General features: G+C 47.5%; 1 protein-coding gene across 1 annotated transcript; it reads right to left on the reverse strand.

The window, feature by feature from the left end:
• On the reverse strand, positions 1-26,642 carry LOC140117785 (UDP-glucuronosyltransferase 3A1-like). Its single transcript, XM_072134859.1, has 7 exons — positions 25,886-26,642; positions 22,636-22,734; positions 20,884-20,998; positions 11,513-12,047; positions 8,777-9,008; positions 716-935; positions 1-277 (listed from the first exon to the last, which is right to left on the reverse strand). Exons 1-7 carry the CDS (start codon positions 25,980-25,982, stop codon positions 1-3), a joined length of 1,575 nt encoding a protein of 524 aa, XP_071990960.1. The 5' UTR covers positions 25,983-26,642.
• Positions 26,643-27,267: the final 625 nt, after the last annotated feature.

The raw sequence follows: 27,267 nt of genomic DNA on the forward strand, positions 1-27,267 counted from the left end.
TCAGTTTTGTTTCTGTTTCTTTCTGGAATACAGGAGGTGGATAAGAAATCTGATAACTTTCACGATGATGTAGATGAGCAGAGCGACACAGGAGAAGATGAAGAGGATGACGTCCAGGAGAAGCTGCTGATACCAGGGCTGCTGGTAAGAATAGGGTCTAAGATGGCCGCCTCCACCGGAGCGGATGATGTGCTCCACCCATCCCAATAACTGCTGGTCGGGGGGGAACGGACGTGAGCGCATGATGACGCTCTGCTTCATGGCTGCCATCTTGTAGCTGTGGGAAGACAAAAAATATTAAGTGTATCCATAAAGTTCTAGAACCTTCTTACACTGCTGTGAAGAGGCAATTTAAGCAGAAACCCAAAGCCTTCATAGATACAATGGAATTTTATCTTTTGAGGTTTAGTTTGGTAAGGACTTCCTACCACAAAAGGAAAGATATAATATAACATAAGGGTTGTTTCTCATGGATGCACATGGATTGATGGATCTAATAAATGGCTCAGTTCCCCTCTCACAGCATGGATCTCACAGCGAGATACTCTTCTAGCAACCATATGACAATCTTCATTAGGACGGTGCAAAAACATCATTGATCTGGGTTGTGTGCCCAATAGAGGCACCGATTTATCAATATTGTATGATTGGTGGGTTATTTACAAAGTTCTAAAATAATTGCAGAAAACCTTGACCCTAGATTACGGACACTCACCTTTTGTCTTTTATTAATTTCTGGATCATATTAGCAAATTTGTCAGACTTGATTTCATAGAATGGAATATATTCTCCCATATGTTTTGCTTTAATTCGAACTATGTTGTCTGGCTGATCTGCAAAAAGTGGGATTCCCAAAACTGGGACCCCATGATACACGGCCTCTGTTAAGCCATTCAACCCACCATGTGCCACCAGAAGTCGGATCTTCGGATGTCCTGTAACGGAAAGTAATGGGGAATCAGCTAAAGGGTTGGATAGTCACACATATACTAGGTAGATTGTTATAACACTGTTGCCAGATTTCGGTTCGGTGGTGGTATGTTAGTTGTTGCAAAATATTACCCACAGATCTATCTGCTGGATTAATAAACTTACAAAGGGAATGGTGGGAGGTAAGATTCAAACTCTGGGATTCTCTCCATCACCAGAAGAGCAGGAACACATATACCAGCCATGGCTAGGAACAAAAAATTCATATGGCAAGAGATCATATTTCTTTGGAGGACATTAAATAAGTAGGACCATAATGCTCAGGCACCTTCCTTTTGGAGGAAGATGGCTTTTTCAAAAAGGGGTTGCATGGGATTGGCTGCAGACATTGGGGCAGATTTACTTACCCGGTCCGTTCGCGATCCAGCGGCGCGTTCTCTGCGCCGGATTTGGGTCCGGCCGGGATTCACTAAGGCAGTTCCTCCGCCGTCCACCGGGTGGCGCTGCTGTGCTGAAAAGCATCTGAACGCACTGGAGTTCACCGAGCCGGACCAAGTGAAGGTAAGCGCGTCCCAAGCGACACTTTTTTTGTTTTAAATGCTGCGGTTTTTCCGAATCCGTCGGGTTTTCGCTCGCCCACGCCCCCCGATTTCCGTCGCGTGCATGCCGGCGCCGATGCGCCACAATCCGATCGTGTGCGCCAAAATCCCGGGGCAATACAGGAAAAATCGGCGCAAATCGGAAATATTCGGGTAACACGTCGGGAAAACGTGAATCGGTCCCTTAGTAAATGACCCCCATTGTGACTAGTGGCCTGCTGGACAAAAATTGTAGGGACCTGGCGGAGTCCTGCAAAGCATAGCAGGTTTCCTGGGTGGAAGAGGACAAGATGGAAAGACTGTTGCAAGACTTTGCAATACATGTACAGCCTTGGTTTGTCACATTGTTCTGGCAGGAGAGATCCTAATTAGAGATGAGCGAGCACTAAAATGCTCGGGTACTCGTTATTCAAGACGAACTTTTCCCGATGCTCGAGTGCTCGTCTCGAATAACGAGCCCCATTGAAGTCAATGGGAGACTCGAGCATTTTTCAAGGGGACCAAGGATCTGCACAGGGAAGCTTGGCCAAACACCTGGGAACCTCAGAAAAGGATGGAAACACCACGGAAATGGACAGGAAACAGCAGGGGCAGCATGCATGGATGCCTCTGAGGCTGCTTAATCGCACCATTATGCCAAAAGTATGGGCAACAGCATGGCAATGACAGAGTGACAGAATGAGGCTAGATAGCATCTAAAACATCCAATAATTGACCCTGACACTATAGGGGACTTCATGCAGAGGCAGCGGCAGGCTAGAGAGTGTCTTGGCAACATACTTCAAATGGACTCAGGCTTAAAACCAATGGGTGGCAGAGAGGAACCAAAGGAGGCGAGCAAGAAGCGCTCAAATAATATCGGTACATGATAAAAGTTTGCCAGTATATTTTGTGGATTACACAGCAGGGTGGCGACAAAGTTAACAAGTTTGATGAGGAAGCCATGAAAACAACCCAAAATTCTGCCTGACACAGCTCGTTTGATAAGGGGACCATGTATGGAGGCAGTGAACTAGTAGTAGATTAAAGGTGCTGCAGTTAAAACTATGTTAGTTGGATCTTGGGATGGAGCTGGCTCTCCGCTGCCAGGCGAGCTTTCGCCAATCCAAGCCCCTGTCTCTAGGCTACTCCCCAAACAGCACTTCTAAGAACCTTTTGTATAAGATCAAGTGTAGTAGCGTTCTTATAAGTTTAGGATATGGCGGGTGAGGGGAATGTAAACAGATGCGCAAGAAGCGCTGAAATAATATCCGTAAATGAAAAAAGTTTGCCAGTATATTTTTTGGATAACACAGCAGGGTGGCGACAAAGTTAACAACTTTGATGTGGAATCCATGAAAACAACCCAAATTTCTGCCTGACACAGCTCGTTTGATAAGGGGACGATGTATGGAGGCAGCTATATGGACGACTTTTGGAGGTAGCAATGGAGACAACGTGTGGAGGCTGCTATGGAGACAATTTTATTTGGATAGTGCCTGTATGTGGCAGTCCAAAAAAGTTTTCAAACCAGAGGAGCAGGTAGCTGGTCCTCCAGAAAAATTACATAGATTGAGTGCCTGTATGTGGCACTCCCAAAAATTGTTTAAAACAGAGGACAGGGTAGTTGGCCCTCCAGAAAAATTAAATACATAGAGTACTATAGCCAGAGCCAGTTGGCCCTGGCAAAAAAATAGCCAGTTTCCTCTGCTTTAGTGTACAAAGAGGAGGAGAAGGAGGACAATGAGGAGGAGGAGTGCATACATTATTCAGGTTCAGCTTCTTTCACCTGGTGGAGAATGGAAATGCGGAGAAATCCAGGCTTTATTCATCTTGATAAGCGTCAGCCTGTCAGCGCTGTCAGTCGACAGGCGTGTACGCTTATTGGTGATGATGCCACCAGCTGCACTGAAAACCCGCTCGGACAACACGCTAGCGGCAGGGCAGGCAAGAACCTCCAAGGCGTACAGCGCCAGTTCGTGCCACATGTCCAGCTTTGAAACCCAGTAGTTGTAGGGAGCTGTGTGATCATTTAGGACGATGGTATGGTCAGCTACGTACTCCCTCACCATCTTTCTGTAAAGATCAGCCCTACTCTGCCGAGACTGGGGACAGGTGACAGTGTCTTGCTGGGGTGACATAAAACTGGCAAAGGCCTTGTAAAGCGTACCCTTGCCAGTGCTGGACAAGCTGCCTGCTCGCCTACTCTCCCTCGCTACTTGTCCCGCAGAACTACGCACTCTGCCGCTAGCGCTGTCAGACGGGAAATAGTGTTTCAGCTTGTGCACCAGGGCCTGCTGGTATTCATGCATTCTCACACTCCTTTCCTCTCCAGGGATGAGAGTGGAAAAATTTTGCTTGTACTGTGGGTCCAGGAGAGTGAATACCCAGTAATCGGTGCTGGAATAAATTCTTTGAACGCGAGGGTCACGGGATAGGCAGCTTAGCATGAAATCTGCCATATGTGCCAGAGTCCCAACGCGCAAGAATTCACTCCCCTCACTGGCCTGACTGTCCATCTCCTCCTCCTCCAACTCCTCCAACTCCTCTTCTTCTGCCCATACACGCTGAACAGTGAAGGACTGAACAATGGTCCCCTCTTCTGTCTCGCCAACATTCTCCTCCTCTTCCTCCTCATCCTCCTCCACCTCCTCCGATATGCGCTGAAAAACAGACCTAAGGGTGCTTTGGCTATCAACAAGGGAATCTTCTTCCCCCGTCTCTTGTGACGAGCGCAAAGCTTCCGACTTCATGCTGACCAGAGAGTTTTTCAACAGGCCAAGCAGCGGGATGGTGAGGCTGATGATGGCGGCATCGCCACTGACCATCTGTGTTGACTCCTCAAAGTTACTCAGCACCTGACAGATATCAGACATCCACGTCCACTCCTCATTGTAGACTTGAGGAAGCTGACTGACCTGACTACCAGTTCTGGTGGAAGTTGACATCTGGCAGTCTACAATCGCTCTGCGCTGCTGGTAAACTCTGGATAACATGGTTAGTGTTGAATTCCACCTCAGAGGGCACGTCGCACAACAGTCGGTGAGCGGGCAGTTGGAGGCGGCGCTGCGCTGCCCTGAGAGTGGCAGCATCTGTGCTGGACTTCCTGAAATGCGCACAGATGCGGCGCACCTTCGTGAGCAAATCAGACAGATTGGGGTATGTCTTGAGGAAACGCTGAACTATGAGATTTAACACATGGGCCAGGCATGGCACATGTGTCAGTCTGCCGAGTTGCAGAGCTGCCACCAGGTTACGGCCGTTGTCACACACAACCATGCCTGGCTTCAGGTTCAGCGGTGCCAGCCACAGATCAGTCTGCGCCGTGATGCCCTGTAATAACTCTTGGGCGGTGTGCCTTTTATCGCCTAGGCTCAGCAGTTTGAGCACCGCCTGCTGTCGCTTAGCGATGGCACTGCTGCTGTGCCTAGAGCTACCGACTGATGGCGCCATGCCCACGGATGGTAATTCAGAGGAGGAGGTGGAGGAGGGGTGGGAGGAGGAGGAGGCATAGTAGGCCTTTGAGACCTGGATCGAGGTAGGCCCCTCAATCCTCGGCGTCGGCAGTATATGACCAGCCCCAGGGTCAGACTCGGTCCCAGCCTCCACCAAGTTAACCCAATGTGCCGCCAGCGATATATAGTGGCCCTGCCCGGCAGCACTCGTCCACGTGTCCGTGGTCAGGTGGACCTTGACAGAAACGGCGTTGGTCAGGGCACGGAGGATGTTCTCTGACACGTGCTTGTGCAGGGCTGGGACGGCACATCGGGAAAAGTAGTGGCGGCTGGGGACCGAATACCGAGGGGCGGCCGCCGCCATGAGATTTCGAAAGGCCTCGGTCTCTACCAGCCTATAGGGCAGCATCTCCAGGCTAAGCAACTTGGAGATGTGGACGTTGAGGGCTTGGGCGTGTGGGTGGGTTGCGCTATACCTCCTTTTGCGCTCCAGCGTCTGGGGTATGGAGAGCTGAACGCTGGTGGATGCTGTGGAGGATCGTGGAGGCGAAGATGGGGTTTTCGCACGGGAGGTGTTTGGGCCGGGGTCCTGGGCAGGGGGCTGATTAGCAGATGACACAGGGGAAGGAGCAGTGGTCTGCCCGGCCGGAGGTGAACGGGCTTGGTGCCATTGAGTGGGGTGTTTAGCATTCAGATGCCTGCGCATACTGGTGGTAGTTAAGCTAGTAGTGGTGGAACCCCTGCTGATCCTGGTTTGGCAAAGGTTGCACACCACAGTCCGTCGGTCATCCGGTGTTTCTTTAACCCCATAGCGCAATAAGACGTACCCTTACGTCTTACTGCGCATGGGGGAGTATGAAGAGGGCTCACGGGCTGAGCCCTCTTCATACTCACCGGGCATTTGCTTCATAATGAAGCAAATGCCCGTCGCTAACACCCGCGATCGGTGCTTGCACCGATCGCGGGTTTTAACCCTTTGATCGCCGCCGGCAAAGCTGCCGGCGGCATTAAAGAGCCGGCGGCGCGTGGGCGCCGCCATCTTGGCTCCGATCGTCACTCCCCGTGACGTCACCGGGGAGCGGCGATCCGTTGCCATGACAGCCTCGGATCACACAATGATCCGAGGCTATCATGTTTTAGGCCATCTATTACAATGTGCGATCTGCACATTGTAATAGATGGTATGCAAAATCCCCATATACTGCCATACTGTAGTATGGCAGTATATGGTAGGATCAATCAGACAACCTAGGGTTAAAGTACCCTAGGGAGTCTGAAAAATAGTGAAAAAAATAAATAAAAAAAAGTAAAAAAAAAAAGATTATATTAAAAAAACATAAAAATTCAAATCACCCCCCTTTCCCTAGAACTGATATAAATATAAATAAACTGTAAAAATCATAAACACATTAGGTATCGCCGCGTCCGAAAATACCCGATCTATCAAAATATAATAACCGTTTTTCACTGCGTTTAACCCCGTAGCGGAAAATAGCGCCCGAAGTCGCAAATGGCATTTTTTTGCCATTTTGAAAAATAGAAAAAATTCTATAAAAAGTGATCAAAAGGTCGCACAGTCCTAAAAATAGAAGCATTGAAAACGTCATCAGAAGTCGCAAAAAATGACACCACTCACAGCTCCATACACCGAAGTATGAAAAAGTTATTAGCGCAAGAACACGGCAAAATGAAGAATTTTTTTTCTGTACAGGAGGTTTTAATTTTTGTAAATGTATGAAAACATTATAAAACCTATACAAATTTGGTATCCCCGTGATCGTATTGACCTAATGAATGAAATAGACCTGTCATTTGGGGCGCACAGTGTAAGCTGTAAAAACCAAGCCCACAAGAAATGGCACAAATGTGTTTTTTCATCATTTTCACTGCATTTAGAATTTTTTTCCCGCTTCCCAGTACACGGCATGGAATATTTAATACCATCACTACGAAGTGCAATTTGTTACGCAGAAAATAAGCCATCACATAGCTCTGTACACGGAAAAATTAAAAAGTTATAGATTTTTGAAGGTGGGGAGTGAAAAATAAAAACGCAAAAACGAAAAAGGGCCTGGTCCTTAAGGGGTTAAAGAACCTCCAGACTTCTGAAAATCTAGCCCTCGCCACGGGAGCTTGACTACAGGCAACATTTGGCACTGATGCACCAGCTCTGGCCCTGCCTCTCTGTCTGACCCCACCACTGCCTCTTCCAACCTGTTCTGCTACAGGACTCGCCTCCATCTCAGAAGCACTGTGTTCACCCGGCCTATCAACCCAGGGTCTGTCACCTCATCATCCTCCGATCCCTCAGTCTGCTCCCCCCTCGGACTTCCTGCCCTGACAACAACTTCACCACTGTCTGACAACTGTGTCTCCTCATAGTCCGACACCTCTTTACACACTTCTGCCACTACGTGAATGATGTCATCATCACCCACAGACTGCGACTGGTGGAAAACCTGGGCATCGGAAAATAGCTCAGCAGCAGCAGGACAAGTGGTTTGTGACTGTGGGAAGGGTCCAGAAAACAGTTCCTCAGAGTATGCCGGTTCAAATGCCAAATTTTGGTGGGAGGGGGCAGACTGGGGGGAAGAAGGCTGAGGTGGAGGAGCTGGAGGAGTGCTGAATTCGGTGACATGGGTGGACTGCGTGGAAGACTGACTGGTGGACAAATGGCTGGAAGCATTGTCCGCAATCCACGACATCACCTATTCGCACTGTTCTGGCCTCAACAGTGCTCTACCACGAGTCCCAGTAACTTGAGACATGATGAACCTAGGGAGTGTACCTCTGCGGCGTTCCCCTGCTCCCCCATCAGCAGGTGGTGTCTCACCCCGCCCAGGACCACGGCCTCTGACCCCTGCAGTAGTTGGACGCCCACGTCCACGCCCTCGTCCTCTACCCCTAGCCCTCGGGTTAAACATTTTCCAAATTAAAGTGTAAACTTAAAAAAAATAATTTTGGTGTTTATTTTTTTTTAGTTTTTTATTTTTTTTAACAAAACGATGCTATCCTATTGCTATGGCTAGTTTCTAACCTACACTGACAGCACACAACTGGATTTTGTGCTTTGCAAGATGAGTTTGAGCTATAAAATGAAATAAAGGTAAAAAAAAAAAAATAATCAGCAGACTGTGCCTAATTCTAATCAAACCCCTAATAAATTGTCCCACTTTGGTGTTTGAGGTGGATATGCGTGTCACTAAGAGCTAAACACAACGGTCGCAGGTCTCCCAGCAAATTCCTCACAATATGGTACTAGCTGCACTACTAGTGCCAGCAAGCCCAGCCACAAGCAAATAAAAAAAAAAAAAAGTATAACGTTATTGTAGCCCTAAGAAGGGCTGTTGGGTTCTTGTAGAATCACTCCTGCCTAACACTATTCTAATAGAACACCCTAACGCTTTCCCTGACCAGCAGCAGCTCTCTCCCTAGCGGCATCCAGACACAGAATGATCCGAGCAGCGCAGGCAGGGGCTAGTCTATTCCAGGGTCACCTGATCTGGCCAGCCAACCACTGCTATCGACGTGTAAGGGTACCACGTCATGCTGGGTGGAGTGCAGAGTCTCCTGGCTTGTGATTGGCTCTGTTTCTGGCCGCCAAAAAGCAAAACGGTGGGAGATGCCATTTTCTCGAGCGGGCGAAGTATTCGTCCGAGCAACGAGCAGTTTCGAGTACGCTAATGCTCGAACGAGCATCAAGCTCGGACGAGTATGTTCGCTCATCTCTAATCCTAATATATTTACAAGCCCCAGGTCTAGAGAGATTTAGGGTCCAATGTTTTACGGACATTAAAATCCAGTAGTATTTACCTAGTAAATCATTCTGGTTCACCCAGTCCAGAAGCCTAAGATTGGGGGCCGGTTTCAGGTCCTTTGGCCATTGTGAAACTTTAAATTGCCAGATGATCTTCTGTGGGACACTAGCAAATGCAGAATTCATCTCTTTTATAAAATCCATTCTATAGACAGCGGATATTATTGGGCCAAGTGTCACCAGGATGAAACCGGAGTCTCCTGACTCGGCTATGAAGTCTTCTAGATCCTAGACAAAGGGATAGAAGTGGATATGAATCAGAAGTCAGAAAAGGAAAGGATCCAAATGTAAAGTCATCTGCTCAATCGCTCCCCTTCTCCCTTTAGCATTGCCCTTCACTCCTTTACAAACTATGCCCTACCACATCCTCTCCTCCTTCTCTCTACCCCTGGAGACGACCAATTTAGATTTGAAAGCCTTCCAGCCCCCGCCCCCCGGGACTCAGCACAGGATTCTGGTTGGGAGCCAGGTACAATAAACTACAGAATTGTGGTGAAGTAAAGTCATTTTATTACTAACCTAAACATGATTAATATTGGGGTATGCACTTTAGGAACCTATCATCACTCAAAATTGCCCTTCGTGATGATAAGTTCCCTTTAACTGCTGGTGCCAGTGTACCTTTTTATGTTCAAATAATTTCTTGGACTGAACTTCATCCAATTTTAAGTTTCTACTTTTAAAACATTGGGGCAGATTTATCAAGTGTCTGTGATTGGTTGCCATGGGCAACTAGAAATATTCTGACTTTCATGGAACTTGATAAATCTGCCCCATTGGGTCCCGCGTTAGCATTTTCATCAGATTTTCTGACAATTCGGGTTTTGCACGGCTGTGACAGGTATTTAAAAAGGGATTGTGTTGCATGCGATCGGATTGTGGCGCAGCTGCGTTGGCTTTCATGTGATAGAAATCGGGGGGTGGGCCGTTGGACTATCCGACTGATTTGGACTGAGCGCGGGATTTAACTTTGAAATTGTGTCACAAGACAATGCACTTACATGCACCGGGAAGAAGAAGGTGAACTGCGGGGACCTGAGCGGGGAAGCGACACATGCAGGATATCGGGCGCACGATCTTAGTGAATCGCTGCACAGTGATTACCGTCAGGCAATGCACTTTCTGTGAACTCCAAGGGACGGGTGAGTAAATGTGCCTCATTGTGTATTCACAGGGGCTCTTGATAGAAAAGAAGCTGACTTTATTGAGTATGTAGTCTGTTACCATGGAGATCTATTTAGAATCTTAAGAACCCCAATCTAAAATGTGACTTAAAATTTGTTACCAATAACATCAACGGCTTTGTATTTAAAATAGAAGTATTTAGAACCTGGTGTGTCAATGGTTCTGGATGCAACTCAGCATGAGTCCTATCAACCTGGAGATCGGGGCTATGGCTTCTCATGTTAGGTTTCGTGGATCAGTGTTTTTTGTTAGCTATAGTATTTTAATTGCCTCTCTGTGTTTATTCTAGGGTTGGGAAGTAAGTGTTCCCTTACGGACACTTTGACAATTATGGTTCCACCATTGCCTCTCCACTGGGGGATTCTGGGAAATATGCCAGGAATATGGAATATACCTTTTCCAGGATAGGATATCGGAAAACATTGCTTGTTTTACGTTCAAGGACTGATCATTTGTTTTCTTTGACCCTTTTGTCTGGCAAAGGCCTTTTGAAGGCAAAGAGAATACACGAAAATGAGAATACATTCTGAAGAATCTCGAGAAGGGACACATCCACCCGTTGGGGCAGGTTTGTGCTTTGTAGAAAAGACCATGTTTTGGCTACCGCGAACTTAACAACATCACGGTCATAAACCAGTATCCACTTCTATAGATTCCTGGTTTTTCAGTCAAATAATGGGTGTTCGTTGGTTCAGTAAGCTTGATCTCCGCAGGGCCCAAAGAGATGGGGATTAGATAAACTGTGTTCAATACACCAAAAGGACATTTTGATGAACCTGGTGATGCCCTTTAGATTTTACAGCACATTTGCAGTCTTTTAGAAATTTGTTAATGGCAATATTTCATGATATCATGGGTCAGTAGATAGCGGTTTATAGCCAAATGTTTTTTGGGGATTTCAAAGAATCCCTTTCCATCATCAACCCTGAATATTTTTGTATGGATCCAATAAAAGTCACTGCTATAGACAACTGAGTAATCCCTGACTACCCGTTTGCCTAGCAATGTTGTACTGCATTGTCCTCATGGTTATGACCCATATTGGGTGACTATCCCTCTCTGTTTCTATTGTCTTGTATTAGTCTCTGTGTTTGCACTTTGGCGCAGGAAGGGAACATCAACCAGTTGTCAATTACCGGGTAAGCTGGGCAATCAGTTAGGAACAATTAGTAATAGGTTTCTTGTATGTTCTTCCCATTAATCAAGTACATTCCCTGACCCTGCATCATAATAACCTTGTCTACCCGAGTCTTAATGGAGTCAATGCTGAGGCTGCTGTAATCCCAGGAAACTGTTAGGTAGCAATTTTATCCAGAAAATGAACATTCCTTCCTTATTTAAGATGTTTATGTTTTGATATCTAACTAATATTGTTTAACTCTTGCAACTAACATCAGCAGGGAGAATGCAGAGGGTTCCATATAATTGAGCACCCATTGCTTAATATTAGATTTCACTTGAGTGTAGATCCTGTGTTGCATATCCAAAGTGGTTTTTCTTTAAATCTCTAGAAGTTTTGCCCATCATTACATTATTATTGTACTCACCTGTGACAATGATTTAGGCGGTTTTGCCCTCAATCCACTGATACATTGAATGTGAGGAAGCAGTGGACGAGGAAATTCAATGCTGAAATCCATATTGTATATCCAGAGCTCCGCTTTATTGTAGAGGTCACTCAATGTAGGTCTAGAGTCAGGAGGAAAATGTTCTTCAATGACTCCACTGAATATCTCTTCATTCCTAATCTCCACCATATAGGAGCCCAGGTACATAAATGTGTTTATCACACGTTCCAGGAAATTCATGCGATCAGTAAAACCTGAGAGGTACATCGGCACGTAGGATGGAGGGCTCGGCAACCCATTGCCCAAGGAATAGGAGAAAGGTCCAGCAAAGAAGGCGATATACGGAATACCAAGCTTCTCCACAATCAAGAAGTGGCAAGGGTTAAATGGATCTACGATGGCAATGTCATAGTTTTCTTGCTTCAGAAAGTCCAAAATATCAGTTTGGTTCATATAGAGGCGGCAGTGCTTTGCATATAAAGTCATCAAGGGGAACAAAGACTGGGGCCGATCTCTGAAAGAAAGATTTTAAAAACTTCTTAGACAGATTATTCAAATGAGTAGGGTCCCTACTATTTATTTTGGGTAACTCCTGTGGTGTTTGAAGGGAGGGTCTGATCAACCCTTATCCACCATTCAACACAAGCTAAAGCCCAATATCTTCATGTAGTAAAGGGGTTCTAAAGAAAAATAAATATGGTGGAGGGGCCCAAAAAAATAAACTGCTTGTACTCACCTCTCTCCGTACTCCTGTTCAGATGCAGTGCTGCTCATCACTTCCAGAAATATGTAGTGATGTAACTACCACAGCTGCTGTCTTTCTACAGCCTGACACTCCTGCTGTAGCAGGCACATAGCTGTGGTCGCCATATCACCTCCAGGATCTGTATGCCAGAAGCCTCACAAACAAAATGGAGGAACTGGAACTCTTGATGTTGGAGCGGAAATATGATATAGTGGGTATCAGCGAGACATGGCTGGACAGTAGCTTTGACTGGGCTGTTACTAAAGTCTTTTTTAGAAATGATCGTATAAATAAAAAAGGGGAGGGGTTTGTTTATATGTGAATTCTTGCTTCAAGCCTGTCCAGCGAGATGACATTGGTAATGCAAATGCAAATGTGGAGACCCTATGGGTGGAGATAAGATGAGGGAAAAAGAATAATAAAATATTACTAGGCTCCGAATGGATGCAACCTCAAAACATGGTGCTTTTATTCTACCATCACCATAGACAGGGGGCATCCTCTACACCTAGAGGAGAGGAGGTTCTACCATCACCATAGACATGGGGCATCCTCTACACCTAGAGGAGAGGAGGTTCTACCATCACCATAGACAGGGGGCATCCTCCACACCTAGAGGAGAGGTGGTTCTACCATCACCATAGACAGGGGACATCCTCTACACCTAGAGGAGAGGAGGATCTACCATCACCATAGACAGGGTCATTCTCTACACCTAGAGGAGAGGCTCTTCTACCATCACCATAGACAGGGAGCATTCTCTACGTCTAGACGAGAGGCCGTTCTACCATTACCACAGACAGGGGGCATCCTCTACACCTAGAGAAGAGGTGATTCTACCATCACCACAGACAGGGGGCATGCTCTACGTCTAGAGGAGAGGAAGTTCTACCATCACCTTAGACAGGGGGCATCCTCTACACCTATAGGAGTGGTGGTTCTACAATCACCATAGACAGAGATTATTTACTGTTAGAACAATGAGATTATGGAACTGTGTGCTGCAGGAGGTTGTTATGGCGAATACTTTGTACATGTTCAAAAGATGCCTGGATGCCTTTATGGAGCGGAATATTATCACAGATGAGCGAACATACTTGTCCGAGCTTGATGCTCGTTCGAGCATTAGCGTACTTGCAACTGCTCGTTGCTCAGGCAAATATTTTGCCAGCTCGAGAAAATGGCATCTCCCGCCAACCAGAAACAGAGGCAATCACAAGCCAGGAGACTCTGCACTACACCCAGCATCACCTGGTACACTGACACGTCGATAGCAGTGGATGGCTGGCCTGATCAAGTGACCCTGGAATAGACTAGCCCCTGCCCGCGCTGCTCGCATCATTCTCTGCCTGGATTCCATTAGGGAGAGAGCTGCTGCTGCAGGGATAGCATTAGGGTGTTCTATTAGATTAGCGTTAGGCAGGAGTGAGTGTACAAGAACCCAACAGCCCTTGTTAGGGCTACAATAGCGTTATTTTTTTAAAATTATTTGCTTGTGGCTTGGCTTGCTGGCACTAGTAGTGCAGCTACTACCATATTGTGACGAATTTGCAGGGAGACTTGCGAACGTTATTTTTGGCTCTTAGTGACACACATATCCATTTCAAACAGCTAAGTGGGACAATTTATTGGGGTTTGATTGAATTAGGCACAGTCTGCCAATTTATTTTTTATTTTTTATTTTTTTTTCCAAAAGTGAAAGTCACAGCACAAAATCCTTTTGTGTGCTCTCAGTGGTGCAAATGCAATTTCATCTAGCTTAGTCTGCCTGCTACTGTTTAGCAAGCTAGTCTCCAGAAATCCCAATCCACATTCTCTCTGCCGGTGAAGCGTACTGTACGTCACGTGTGGCGTAATCTAATACGGTCTTTCGTTCACATCAATCCCGGGACATTTTAAAAAAATTCTCTTCTGAGGTTGCTGACTGATTTCTTCTGCAAATTTTGTTCTTCTATAAATCCAAAAAAAAAACAAACATAAAAAAATTACCAAAAAATTTTACAGTATATATTTCTCTTTTGTCTATAAAATAGACTTTTATTTGGAAAATGTTGAACCCGAGGGCTAAGGGTAGAGGGCGTGGGCATCCAATTACTGCAGGGGTCAGAGGCCGTGGTCCTGGGCGGGATAAGACACTACCTGCTAAAGAGGGAGCAGGAGAACGCTGCAGAGCTACACTCCCTAGCTTCATGTCTCAACATACTGGGACTTGTGGTAGAGCACTGTTTAGGCCACAACAGGTGATGTCGTGGATTGCGGACAATGCTTCAAGTCATTTGTCCACTAGTCAGTCTTCCATGCAGTCCAACCATGTTACCCAAGTGAGCACTCCTCCAGCTCCTCCACCTCAACCTCCTTCCCCCCAGTCTACTCCCTCCCAGGAAAATTTGGTCCGGCATACTCTGAGGAACTGTTTTCTGGACCCTTCCCAGAGTCACAAACCACTTGTCAGGTTGCTGCTGAGCTCTTTCACGATGCCCAGGTTTTCCAACGGTCGCAGTCTGTGGGTGATGATGACATTGTTGACGTAGTGGAAGAAGTGTGTAAAGAGGTGTCGGACGATAAGAAGACATGGTTGTCAGACAGTGGTGAAGTTGTTGTCAGGGCAGGAAGTCCGAGGGGGGAGCAGACTGAGGGATCGGAGGATGATGAGGTGACAGACCCAAGCTGGGTTGATAGGCCGATTGAAGACAGTGCTTCTGAGACGGAGGCGAGTCCTATACCAGAACAGGTTGGAAGAGGCAGTGGTGGGGCCAGACAGAGAGGCAGGGCGAGAGCTGGTGAATCAGCACCAAATGTTTCACGTAGTGAAGCTCCTGTGGCGAGGGCTAGATGTTCTCAAGTCTGGAGGTTCTTTAAAGAAACACCGGATGACCTACGGACTGTGGTGTGCAACCTGTGCCACACCCGGATCAGCAGGGGTTCCACCACTACTATCTTAACCACCACCAGTATGCGCAGGCATATGAATGCTAAACACCAAACTCAATGGAACCAAGGCCGTTCAGCTCCGGCCGGGCCCACCACTGCTCCTTCCCCTGTATCATTTGCTGCCTCTGCTAGTCAGCCCCCTGCCCAGGACCCCGGCACAAACACCTCCCGCTCGAAAACCACACCTTCACCTCCACGATCCTCCACAGCAACCACCAATGTCTCAATGCGCAGTGTTCAGCTGTCTATACCCCAGACGCTGGAGCGCAAGAAGAAATACAGTTCCAGCCACCCACACGGCCAAGCCCTCAACGTCCACATCTCCAAATTACTCAGCCTGGAGATGCTGCCCTATAGACCGAGGCCTTTCGCAACCTCATGGCGGCGGCCACCCCTCGGTATTTGGTCCCCAGCCACCACTACTTTTCCCAATGTTCTGTTCCAGCCCTGCACTAGCACGTGTCAGACAACATCATTTGGGTTGGGTTAACTTGGTGGAGGCTGGGACCGAGTCTGACCCTGGGACCCCTCATATACTGCCAACGCTGAGGATTGTGGGGCCTACCTCGGTTCAGGTCTCTCAGGCCTACTATGCCTCCATTTCCAACCCCTCCTCCACTTCCTCCTCCAAATTACCATCCGTGGGCATGGCGCCATCAGTCGGTAGCTCTAGGCACAGCAGCAGTGCCGTCGCTAAGCGACAGCAGGCGGTGCTCAAACTGCTGAGCCTAGGCGATAAAAGGCACACCGCCCAAGAGCTGTTACAGGGCATCAAGGCGCAGACCGATCAGTGGCTGGCATGGCTGAACCTAAAGCCAGGCCTGGTGCTGTGTGACAACGGCCGTAACCTGGTGGCGGCTCTGCAACTCGGCAGACTGACACATCTGCCATGCCTGGCCCGTGTGTTCAATCCGATAGTTCAGCGGTTCCTCAAGACATACCCCAATCTGTCTGATGTGCTCACGAAGGTGCGCCGAATCTGTGCGCATTTCAGAAAGTCGACCACAGATGCTGCCACTCTCAGGGCAGCGCAGCTCCGCCTCCAACTGCCCGCTCACCGACTGTTGTGCGATATGCCCACGAGATGGAATTCCACATTAACCATGTTTTCCAGAGTTTACCAGCAGCGCAGAGCGATTGTAGACTGCCAGATGTCAACTTCCACCAGAACTGGTAGTCAGGTCAGTCAGCTTCCTCAAGTCTACAATGAGGAGTGGACGTGGATGTCTGATATCTGTCAGGTGCTGAGTAACTTTGAGGAGTCAACACAGATGGTCAGTGGCGATGCCGCCATCATTAGCCTCACCATCCCGCTGCTTGGCCTGTTGAAAAAATCTCTGGTCAACATGAAGTCGGAAGCTTTGCGCTCCTCACAAGAGACGGGGGAAGACGATTCCCTTGTTGATAGCCAGAGCACCCTCCGGTCTGTTTCTCATCGCGTATCGGTGGAGGAGGAGGAGAATGTCGGCGAGACAGAAGAGGGGACCATTGCTCAGTCCTTATTAACTGTTCAGCGTGTATGGGCAGAAGAAGAGGAGTTGGAGGAGGAGGAAATGGAGAGTCAGGCCAGTGAGGGGAGTGAATTCTTGCGCGTTGGGACTCTGGCGCATATGGCAGATTTCATGCCAGGCTGCCTATTCCGTGACCCTCGCGTTCAAAGAATTTATTCCAGCACCGATTACTGGGTATTCACTCTCCTGGACCCACAGTACAAGCAAAATCTTTCCGCTCTCATCCCTGGAGAGGAAAGGAGTGTGAGAGTGCATGAATACCAGCAGGCCCTGGTGCACAAGCTGAAACAGTCTTTCCCATCTGACACCGCTAGCATTAGAGGGCGTACTTCTTCGGGACAAGTAACGAGGGAGAGTAGGAGAGCAGGCAGCTTGTCCAGCACTGGCAGAGGTACGCTTTACAAGGCCTTTGCCAGTTTTATGTCACCCCAGCAAGACACTGTCACCTGTCCCCAGTCTCGGCAGAGTAGGGCTGATCTTTACAGAATGATGGTGAGGGAGTATGTAACTGACCATACCATCGTCCTAAATGATCACACAGCTCATTACAACTACTGGGTTTCAAAGCTGAACATCTGGTTCAAACTGGCGCTGTACGCCTTGGAGGTTCTTGCCTGCCCTGCCGCTAGCATGTTGTCAGAGCGGGTTTTCATCACCGATAAGCGTACATGCCTTTCGACTGACAGGCTGACGCTTATCAAGATGAATCAAGCATGGATTTCTCATGATTTCCATTCTCCACCAGGTGAAACAGCTCAACCTGAATAATTCTCCTCCCTCTCCTCCTCTTTGTACACTAAAGCAGAGGCAACTGGCTATTTTATAGCTCTAGCTATATTACTGTATGTATTACATTTTTATGGAGGGCCACATTCACGGTCCTCAGTATTGCAAATGTTTTGGGAGTGCCACATACAGGTACTCTATGTATTTAATTTTTCTGGAGGGCCACCGACCCGGTCCTCTATCCATATTTAATTGTCTCAATAGCAGCCTCCAGACGTCGTCTTTATAGCTGCCTCCACACGTCGTCCTTATAGCTGCCTCCACACGTTGTCCTTATAGCTGCCTCCACACGTCGTCTTTATAGCTGTCTCCACACGTTGTCTCCAATGCTGCCTCCACATGTTATCTCCATTGCTGCCTCCACACGTTGTCTCCATAGCTGCCTCCAAAAGTCGTCTCCATAGCTGCCTCCAAAAGTCGTCCCCTTAGCAAATGAGCTGTGTCAGGCTACATTTTCGGGTGTTTTACCGGCTGTGATTTTCTGGCGTTTTGTATGGGTCTCTCATTTTCACAATGCATGCAAAGCTGGATAACTGAGTGCGCGTCTCCCCCCCACATGCCTCCACACATCATCCCCATAGCTGCCTCCACACGTCGTCCCCTTAGCAAACGAGCTGTGTCCGGCAAAATTTTGGGTTGTTTTAACAGCTTCCACATCAAACTTGTTAACTTTGTCGCCACCCTGCTGTGTTATCCATAAAATATACCGCCAAACTTTTATCTATGAAGGATATTATTTCAGCGCTACTTGCGCATCTCTTTACGTTCCCCTCCCCCGCCATAACCAGGCCAAATACTTATAAGAACAATGCTACACCTGATCGTACACAAAAGGTTTTTAGAAATGCTGTTTGTAGCTGGAGTACACTCTGGTTATGTCGCCTGGACAATCGCCAGCCTGAGGCTGCCGCTGCTGCCTCCACACGTCGTTCACCTAGCTGCCTCCATACATCGTCTCCATAGCAGCCTGCACACGCCGTCTCCATAGCAGCCTCCACATGTCCTCTCCATAGCTGTCTCCACATGTCGTCTCCATAGCTGCCACCACACGTTGTCTCCATAGCTGCCTCCACATGTCGTCTCCATAGCTGCCTCCACATGTCGTCCCCTTAGCAAATGAGCTGTGCCAGGCTCATTTTTCGGATGTTTCACCAGATACGTTATGGAACTTGGTCACTATGTCGCCGCCATGCTGTGTTATTGACTAAATATACCGTCAACTTTTTGTTCACATAGGAAATCATTTCAGCGCTTCTTACTCACCTCCTTTGGTTCCTTTCTGCCGCCATAACCAGGCCAAATACTGATACGTAAAGGTTTGAAGCCTGAGTCCATTTAGGGTATGTTGCCATGCCACTCTCTAGCCTGCCGTTGTTGCCGCTGCCTCCGCATGCCATCCCCTATAGTGTCAGGGTCAATCATTGAGTGTTTTAGATGCTATCTCGCCTCACTCCGTCACTCTGTCATCGCCATGCTGTTGCCCATATTTTTGGCATAATGGTGCGATTAGGCAGCCTCTGCTGTTTCCTGCTGTTTCCTGTCCATTTCCGTGGTGTTTCCATCATTTTCTGAGGTTTCCAGGTTTTTGGCCAAGCTTCCCTGTCCAGAGCCTTGGTCCCCTTGAAAAATGCTCAAGTCTCACATTGACTTCAATGGGTTCGTTATTCGAAACGAGCACGCGAGCATCTGAAAAAAGTTTGACTCGAATAACAAGCACTCAAGCCTTTTAATGCTCGCTCATCTCTATATGGAAATAAAATTTTTGTTATTCCAGGGAGTTACTGTGACCACCATGTTAGAGGTCTAGAAGGAATTTTACTCTGCTTTGGGCCTATTGACATCAGGCTCAAGCAATGGCGGATCTTCATATAGGTGTCTGGGCCTTCAGGTGCCAAGGGGCCCATGCCTGCCCAAGCCGCATTGGTCAATAATTAGGGACTGGACGACTTCAAGTTAAAAAAAAACTAGTTGTTACCTCTGGCTTCTTTTCTCCGCGGCTTCCTCTTCTCCTCTTTCTGCCTACGTGCATACACTATGATGTGATGTTGTTGTGGCTGCATGACGTTATAGTGTGTGCACACGGGCAGGAAGAGAAGACGACGGAGCTGCAGGAAGAAGAAGCCGGAGGTAAGTTTGGAGGGTTTTTTTTCAAGGGTGCTCTGCTGTGGACATTTCATTAATGGCGGAGGGTGGAATCTCTGCTGTGGACATTTATTTAAAGGGGGGCTCTGCTGTGGACATTTATTTAAAGGGGGGCTCTGCTGTGGACATTTATTTAAAGGGGGGCTCTGCTGTGGACATTTATTTAAAGGGGGGCTCTGCTGTGGACATTTATTTAAAGGGGGCTCTGCTGTGGACATTTATTTAAAGGGGCTCTGCTATGGACATTTTATTTGAGGAGGCTCTGCTGTGAACATTTTATTTGAAGTGGGCTCAGCTGTGGACATTTTTTTTGAGGGGGCTTTGCTGTGGACATTATATTTGAAGTGGGCTCAGCTGTGGGCATTTTATTTCAGGGGGCTCTGCAGTGGACATTTCTTTTAGGAGGCTCTGCTGTGGACATTTCTTTAACAGACAGACAACAGAAAAAGCAGCACTATCAGGAGGGGCTGCAGGAAAGGGGTTATTTTAGACCGGGGTGCTGCTGGAAATGGCACATTTTATGGGCTGGGGTTACATATGGGGTATTTGTAGGGACTACCAATTTTTTCCAAGGGACCACATGGTAAGGGGGTTACCTGACCCAAAAATCAGTATGGGCTGTGGTGGTTGGACCGAGGAGATGAGGCCTCGGGGCAGGATTCTGTGAGTGAAGGTAGGGGGGAGTTCAGCTGCAGAGAACAGAGGCCGGGCCAGGGGTAGCATCCACATCTCCTACACTGTCTGGGAGATCTGGTCTGGACAGTAGTCGGGGTTTCATGCAATTAGGGAATGTGATTGGCTTTCCTAAATAAATGGGTTAGGCACATGCTGGTATGGATGAAGGGGGGCCCTAGTCGTGTGAATAGCTCGGGGCCCATGGGACACTTAATTCTCTCCTGGGCTCAATGAGGTATAATTCAATAGGTTGGACTTTATAGACTGATGTTTTTTTCCTACCTCAGTTACTATGTTATTACAATCAGCAAGAGAAGTTTCTACAGATTCTTTGCAGACTAATGTGTCTCCATGGTTACAGACTACAAATAAACCATTGTCATACATACATTACATATTTCTTAATTTATTGCAGCCTCAGACTACATTAAGTTTGTAGTCTGTTACCATGGAGACACCTAGATCTCCCGAGAAGCAAATAGAGACATTAGAGTTTAGTGCTTAAAGGTGAAACAGGAATCGTCCCTCTAGACTTGTGTACTGTCTGTGCGGTGACTTACCTGCTGATGAAGATTTCTCTCTGATACTCATGGAAAAGCTCATCATACGCTTTGAGGTATTTCTCCTCCATGTTATATGTGGACACTGCATACGGGACAGACGTCTTCTCATACCCTGTAATAATTACAGATTAGGGACTTGTTAAAGGGGAAGTTTCATGCACATGATCATAGTCCAGTACATTATATGACAGTAAGGGAGAGATGTAGGTATAATGGGGCTCATTTACTAAGGGTCTGCGGACAGCACTATCCTCGGAATGTCCGGCGATTTCCGATGTGCGCCGCATTTAGAAGGGGTTTTGGCGCACATATTGGAGACACACAGGCGGCCATATTGGAGACATATGTTGTATTATCAAAATAGATGGTAGAGCAGTGTGCTCACAATGACTGCTGCAATAGCAGCAGCAGTTAAAGGGGTTGTCCCAATATTGTAACATTCAGAGAAAGAGGAAACATCCTCTCACTCACTCCTATAGGACAGCGAAGTGTAGATCAAACATGTGCCCCAGCGCTCCAGTCACAGAGGAGCTTACAGCCCTATTTGCTCCCAATTGTCATGGGTCCCAATGGTTGTGCCCTGAGTGTGGGGAATAAGTTACAATGGTGAGACAACACCTTTAAAACAGCATCATCTTCAGGAAGGGGAGCTGCTTACAGAGTCTTATCTGGGGTTATAATGTCATAAGATAAGACACTTAATACGAAAATATAAAAAGGCAGCGGCACCACCTCAAATTTAACCATATGGAAACAAGGCATACAAATATTCCAATAAACTCTGACAGGTGATATAATATGTGAATTCTGTGGTGCTTGAATCCTTTTAGGCAGTTCAATCCGAAGGCAAAAGTAATTGTAAGTATAAAGAATGGATGGCACCAGTGGTGTAACAACAGCGCCACAATCCGAACACGTGCGACGCAATCCCCAGGGCGATCCCCGAAAATGTCGGAAATGCAGCTGCGGGACCTTAGTAAATAAGCCCCTATGTATGCAGCTTTGATGCATGTATACTGTATGTATATACAGTATGTGTTTGTATATACTGTATGTATTAGTGTAAAAATGTATATATGAGTACATAAATGTGTACATATGAGTGTATATGTATATGTTTGTATGTGTACCAGTATATAAAAGTGAGTGCAGAAAGTTATGTGTGTGTATTTAAGTGTATACATGTGTGTGTATGTATGAATATTTTTTAAGGGGGAAATGGGCCCCAAGCAGAAATCTGCTATGGGGCTCTGCCTCTCTTAGTTACTCCACTGGATTGCACTCTCCAATCATCAGTAAAAAATTCAAAGAGGCAAAAATGTATGCATCTTCTCCACATTGGCTAAGTCACCCTAATGCAAAATCGCATCACCTGCTCACACATGGAATCCTCACAATATGAGTTAATCCTCTGGCATCCGGGCTCCTCCATCCGGAAGCCGGGCAAGGGATAAATAATTTTTACTGAAGATTGGTGAGTGCCATCCATTCTTTATACCTACAGATCTTTGATACCATATCTCATTTATGCATTGATGTGGGATACAGAGTATGCATTCAGCTGGATTACTGGACCCATGGGGACAAGGTCCTCTATCTGATCCTGCTATTATAGAGATTTTGGCTGTATAAAACATGCATTATGTTGGTTTAGGAGCATTGTTGTAATAGTTTGTTGAATATGGAGCTTCTAGAGCATTCACAAAAATATGGTGCCACAACCTTTCCCCCACAAAGCCTCCTACAGACCTTGCATATTCTGGTAGCCCTGATAAAACATCCTGACATCATGTCCATTGTCTTGGAGAATCTGTGAAATGTCATCCATTAAGAGATAATGGCTTCCACCTAAAATGTCAAGCAAGAACTTAGAATATACATGTGCAACATCTATACACAGTAAGTATCAGAGAAATCCTAGATATTATACATTAAAGAAGTAGCACAGGATCACAACAGGAGCAGAGGGGCAGAGATGCACAGAGGTGGCAGAGTGGCACATCAGTAGCAAAGTGGCACAGGAGTAGTGGAGTGGAACAGGAACAGAGGAGCACAGCAGTAGTGGAGGGGCAGAGGAGCACAGCAGTAGTGGAGGAGCAGAGGAGCACAGCAGTAGTGGAGGAGCAGAGGAGCACAGCAGTAGTGGAGGGGCAGAGGAGCACAGCAGTAGTGGAGGGGCAGAGGAGCACAGCAGTAGTGGAGGAGCACAGCAGTAGTGGAGGGGCAGAGGAGCACAGCAGTAGTGGAGGAGCACAGCAGTAGTGGAGGGGCAGAGGAGCACAGCAGAAGTGGAGGGGCAAAGGAGCACAGCAGTAGTGGAGGGGCAGAGGAGCACAGCAGTAGTGGAAGAGCAGAGGAGCACAGCAGCAGTGGAGGGGCAGGGGAGCACAGAAGTAGTGGAGGGGCAGAGGAGCACAGCAGTAGTGGAGGGGCAGAGGAGCACAGCAGTAGTGGAGAGGCAGAGGAGCACAGCAGTAGTGGAGGGGCAGAGGAGCACAGCAGTAGTGGAGGGGCAGAGGAGCACAGCAGTAGTGGAGGGGCAGGGGAGCACAGCAGTAGTGGAGGGGCAGAGGAGCACAGCAGTAGTGGAGGGGCAGAGGAGCACAGCAGTAGTGGAGGGGCAGAGGAGCACAGCAGTAGTGGAGGAGCGGAGGAGCACAGCAGTAGTGGAGGGGCAGAGGAGCACAGCAGTAGTGGAGGAGCAGAGGAGCACAGTAGTAGTGGAGGGGCAGAGGAGCACAGCAGTAGTGGAGGGGCAGAGGTGCTCAGCAGTAGTGGAGAGGCAGAGGAGCACAGCTGTAGTGAAGGGGCAGAGGAGCACAGCGGTAGTTGAGGGGCAGAGGAGCACAGCGGTAGTTAAGGGGCAGGGGAGCACAGCAGTAGCGAGGGGCAGAGGAGCACAGTAGTAGTGGAGAAGCAGAAGAGCACAGCAGTATTGGATGGGCAGAAAAGCACAGCAGTAGTGGAGGGGCAGAGGAGCACAGCGGTAGTGGAGGGGCAGAGGAGCACAGCGGTAGTGGAGGGGCAGAGGAGCACAGCGGTAGTGGAGGGGCAGAGGAGCACAGCGGTAGTGGAGGGGCAGAGGAGCACAGCGGTAGTGGAGGGGCAGAGGAGCACAGCAGTAGCGGAGCGGCAGAGGAGCAAAGCAGTAGCAGAGGGGCAGAGGAGCACAGCAGTATTGGATGGGCAGAAAAGCACAGCAGTAGTGGAGGGGCAGAGGATCACAGCAGTATTGGAGGGGCAGAGGAGCACAGCAAAAGTGGAGGAGCGGAGGAGCACAGCAGTATCGGATGGGCAGAGGAGCACAGCAGTAGTGGAGGGGCAGAGGAGCACAGCAGTAGTGGAGGGGCAGAGGAGCACAGCAGTAGTGGAGGGGCAGAGGAGCACAGCAGTAGTGGAGGGGCAGGGGAGCACAGCATTACTGGAGGGGCAGAGGAGCACAGCTGTAGTGGAGGGGCAGAGGAGCACAGCAGTATCGGATGGGCAGAGGAGCACAGCAGTAGTGGAGGGGCAGAGGAGCACAGCAGTATCGGATGGGCAGAGGAGCACAGCAGTATCGGATGGGCAGAGGAGCACAGCAGTAGTGGATGGGCAGAGGAGCACAGCAGTAGTGGAGGGGCAGGGGAGCACAGCAGTAGTGGAGGGGCAGAGGAGCACAGCAGTAGTGGAGGGGCAGGGGAGCACAGCAGTAGTGGAGGGGCAGAGGAGCACAGCAGTATCGGATGGGCAGAGGAGCACAGCAGCAGCGGAGGGGCAGGGGACCAGAATCAGCTTCACATGAGATGCTTATTTGATCTCAGGCAGGAAATGTTTTTTCTTTAATATAGTTGACCTTGTATTTTGCATGATAAGCTGTATTTCCAGTCAGTACTATTATGTGTTACATATAACTTTTTACACCTTTTCATGTTTCTGTTGTTCTTTAGTACAACTACAGTAGAACCAAATTCATACACAGAGGTTTTTAAAGTTATGATATTTTACAATAATTACTTTTTTTTCACTGACCAAGTTATTGCCGGCTTGATTTTTGTTGGATGAGCTGATGTTTTGATTGGTGACACATATTGTTCAGTACAACTTTTTATTCTATATATTTAGATTTTTTTGTAGGAAAGATGGCAAGATTTTACATAAACAATGGAATCCTACAAAGGATATTTCGTACCCTACATAAGGGGGCTGTAGACAGTGTGATAGATGAGGATAGTCAGATCACACTATACACATACACAGCAACTTCTCTGACTCTCGCTGACATAGTCAGCTGAGGATGCTAGTAGTTTCTTGGGGTAAAACCTGGTGACAGTCCCTTTTAACCTTTTTATTGTTCCGCTGTACAGGACTTATCTCTGGCACTGGTATAATACACTGTCTGCACTGAAGTGTGTTATATTTTTGTAGCTTTAGGCTGCGGTCACACGTGGCGTTTTGAACCCGTTTTTTTGTCCCGTCTTTAAGCAGTCCGTTAAAAAACGCATGCGTTTTAATTAAGATAATTGGTCAATCCTGAAAAACTAATGCATTTTCGAAAAACGCACACGTTTTTTAACGGACTGCTTAAAGACGGGACAAAAAAACTGGTTCAAAATGCCACGTGTGACCGCAGCCATAGACTTGCAGTGGTTGCATCAGACTGTGCCTTAGCAAATCATGATGATTGTCGATAAAATGCTGATCATGCTGCAATTAGGGTTAGATTAATTAGGTTAACCCCAAATACCATGGACACCTCAAACATCAGTGAGTTCCCCCCTATAGCACGCCTATAGAATGGAAGGCTCCCTTGCCTTTGACTGCACAGTCCTAAGCTCTGATGTCTATGCAGATGTTGCCTATGGTCAGATATGAACCTCTTTAAGATGTCCACATGGTCCATGGGTCATATCATAAAGGTAGGACCCGTTTAAAAAATCCAGTCTAGGAGATGCTTTGCGCTTCTTACCTGTGGACAATTGTTGCAGACAATTCAGAGAGGAGATCAGGTCTGTGAACTCACCGACAAAACTTATGGTCAGGATCTTGGCTCCTTGTAGACAGTGAAGGTGTAATATACAGAGGAGGATGAGGACACGAGGCGCCCTGCCGCCTGCCATTCTGCAGATCCTGACTTATAATGGGTTATGATGAGATCTCAGCTCTGGAGCAGCGCCCGCAGCTTGGCCCGGCCCCTCCAGATACATATAACAAAGAATTAGGTCATTTAGTTAATTAGTGCCTCCATCCAGCACAATATCCACCAACATGGTTTACTAGGGCGCATGGCCGGCGCTATGGGTAGGCAAAGTGGGCAATTGCCCAGGGACCCTGGGAGAAAGGGGAGAATCTCTTCTTTCAATTGAATCTTGAATTTTGTTTCTAGGTGCAATGGATCCAGAAAAACAAATATTGATTCTTATAAAAGAGGAGAATCTCTTCTTTCATAGGAAAAAGTGAGGTTCTATGTGTCACAAAGCCAAAGATACAGCCCTCTGAAGTGTGACCCCCCTCCCCAAATTCTTATCCATCAGGCTTCAGGGAGAATCCACTGCACACAGGATCTGCTGCACCTCACAGATAATGAAATACTCATTTTATATGTTACTTGGTAGCTTGGTTTATGGATATAGACAGGGCCGGCTCCAGGTTTCAGTGGGCCAATGGGCGACAGCTCCTCACTGGGCCCCTTAGCAGTGAACTCATGTGGTGGCATTAAAAACGCAAAACCTTAAGATACCAATATTAATATACAGCCCCCCATGCTCCGTTAATATACAGTCCCCCAGGCTCCATTAAGTAATATACACCCCCCAGCCAGAATACAGTAATTATTATACCCCCCAGGCTCCATTAATATACACCCCCCACCCCAGGCTGCATTAATTAATATACCCCCCAGACAGGCTCCATTAATTAATATACCCCCCAGACAGGCTCCATTAATAAATATATCCCCCCAGACAGGCTCCATTAATTAATATACCCCCCAGACAGGCTCCATTAATAAATATAGCCCCCCAGACAGGCTCCATTAATTAATATACCCCCCAGACAGGCTCCATTAATAAATATAGCCCCCCAGACATGCTCCATTAATTAATATACCCCCCAGACAGGCTCCATTAATAAATATAGCCCCCCAGACAGGCTCCATTAATAAATATAGCCCCCCAGACAGGCTCCATTAATTAATATACCCCCCAGACAGGCTCCATTAATTAATATACCCCCCAGACAGGCTCCATTAATTAATATATCCCCCAGACAGGCTCCATTAATATATATACCCCCCAGACAGGCTCCATTAATAAATATATCCCCCAGACAGGCTCCATTAATAAATATAGCCCCCCAGACAGGCTCCATTAATTAATATATCCCCCAGACAGGCTCCATTAATAT

This window comes from Engystomops pustulosus, chromosome 1 (assembly GCF_040894005.1).
Source record: "Engystomops pustulosus chromosome 1, aEngPut4.maternal, whole genome shotgun sequence".
Classification (NCBI taxonomy): Eukaryota; Metazoa; Chordata; class Amphibia; order Anura; family Leptodactylidae; genus Engystomops; species Engystomops pustulosus.

Coding starts and splice junctions, on each gene's coding strand:
- LOC140117785 (XM_072134859.1), bottom strand. CDS start 25,982: ATGGCAGGCGGCAGGGCGCCTCGTGTCCTCATCCTCCTCTGTATATTA. Junction 22,735..25,885: donor CCTGACCATAAGTTTTGTCG/GTGAGTTCACAG, acceptor TTGACATTTTAG/GTGGAAGCCATTATCTCTTA. Junction 20,999..22,635: donor GGGCTACCAGAATATGCAAG/GTCTGTAGGAGG, acceptor TAATTATTACAG/GGTATGAGAAGACGTCTGTC.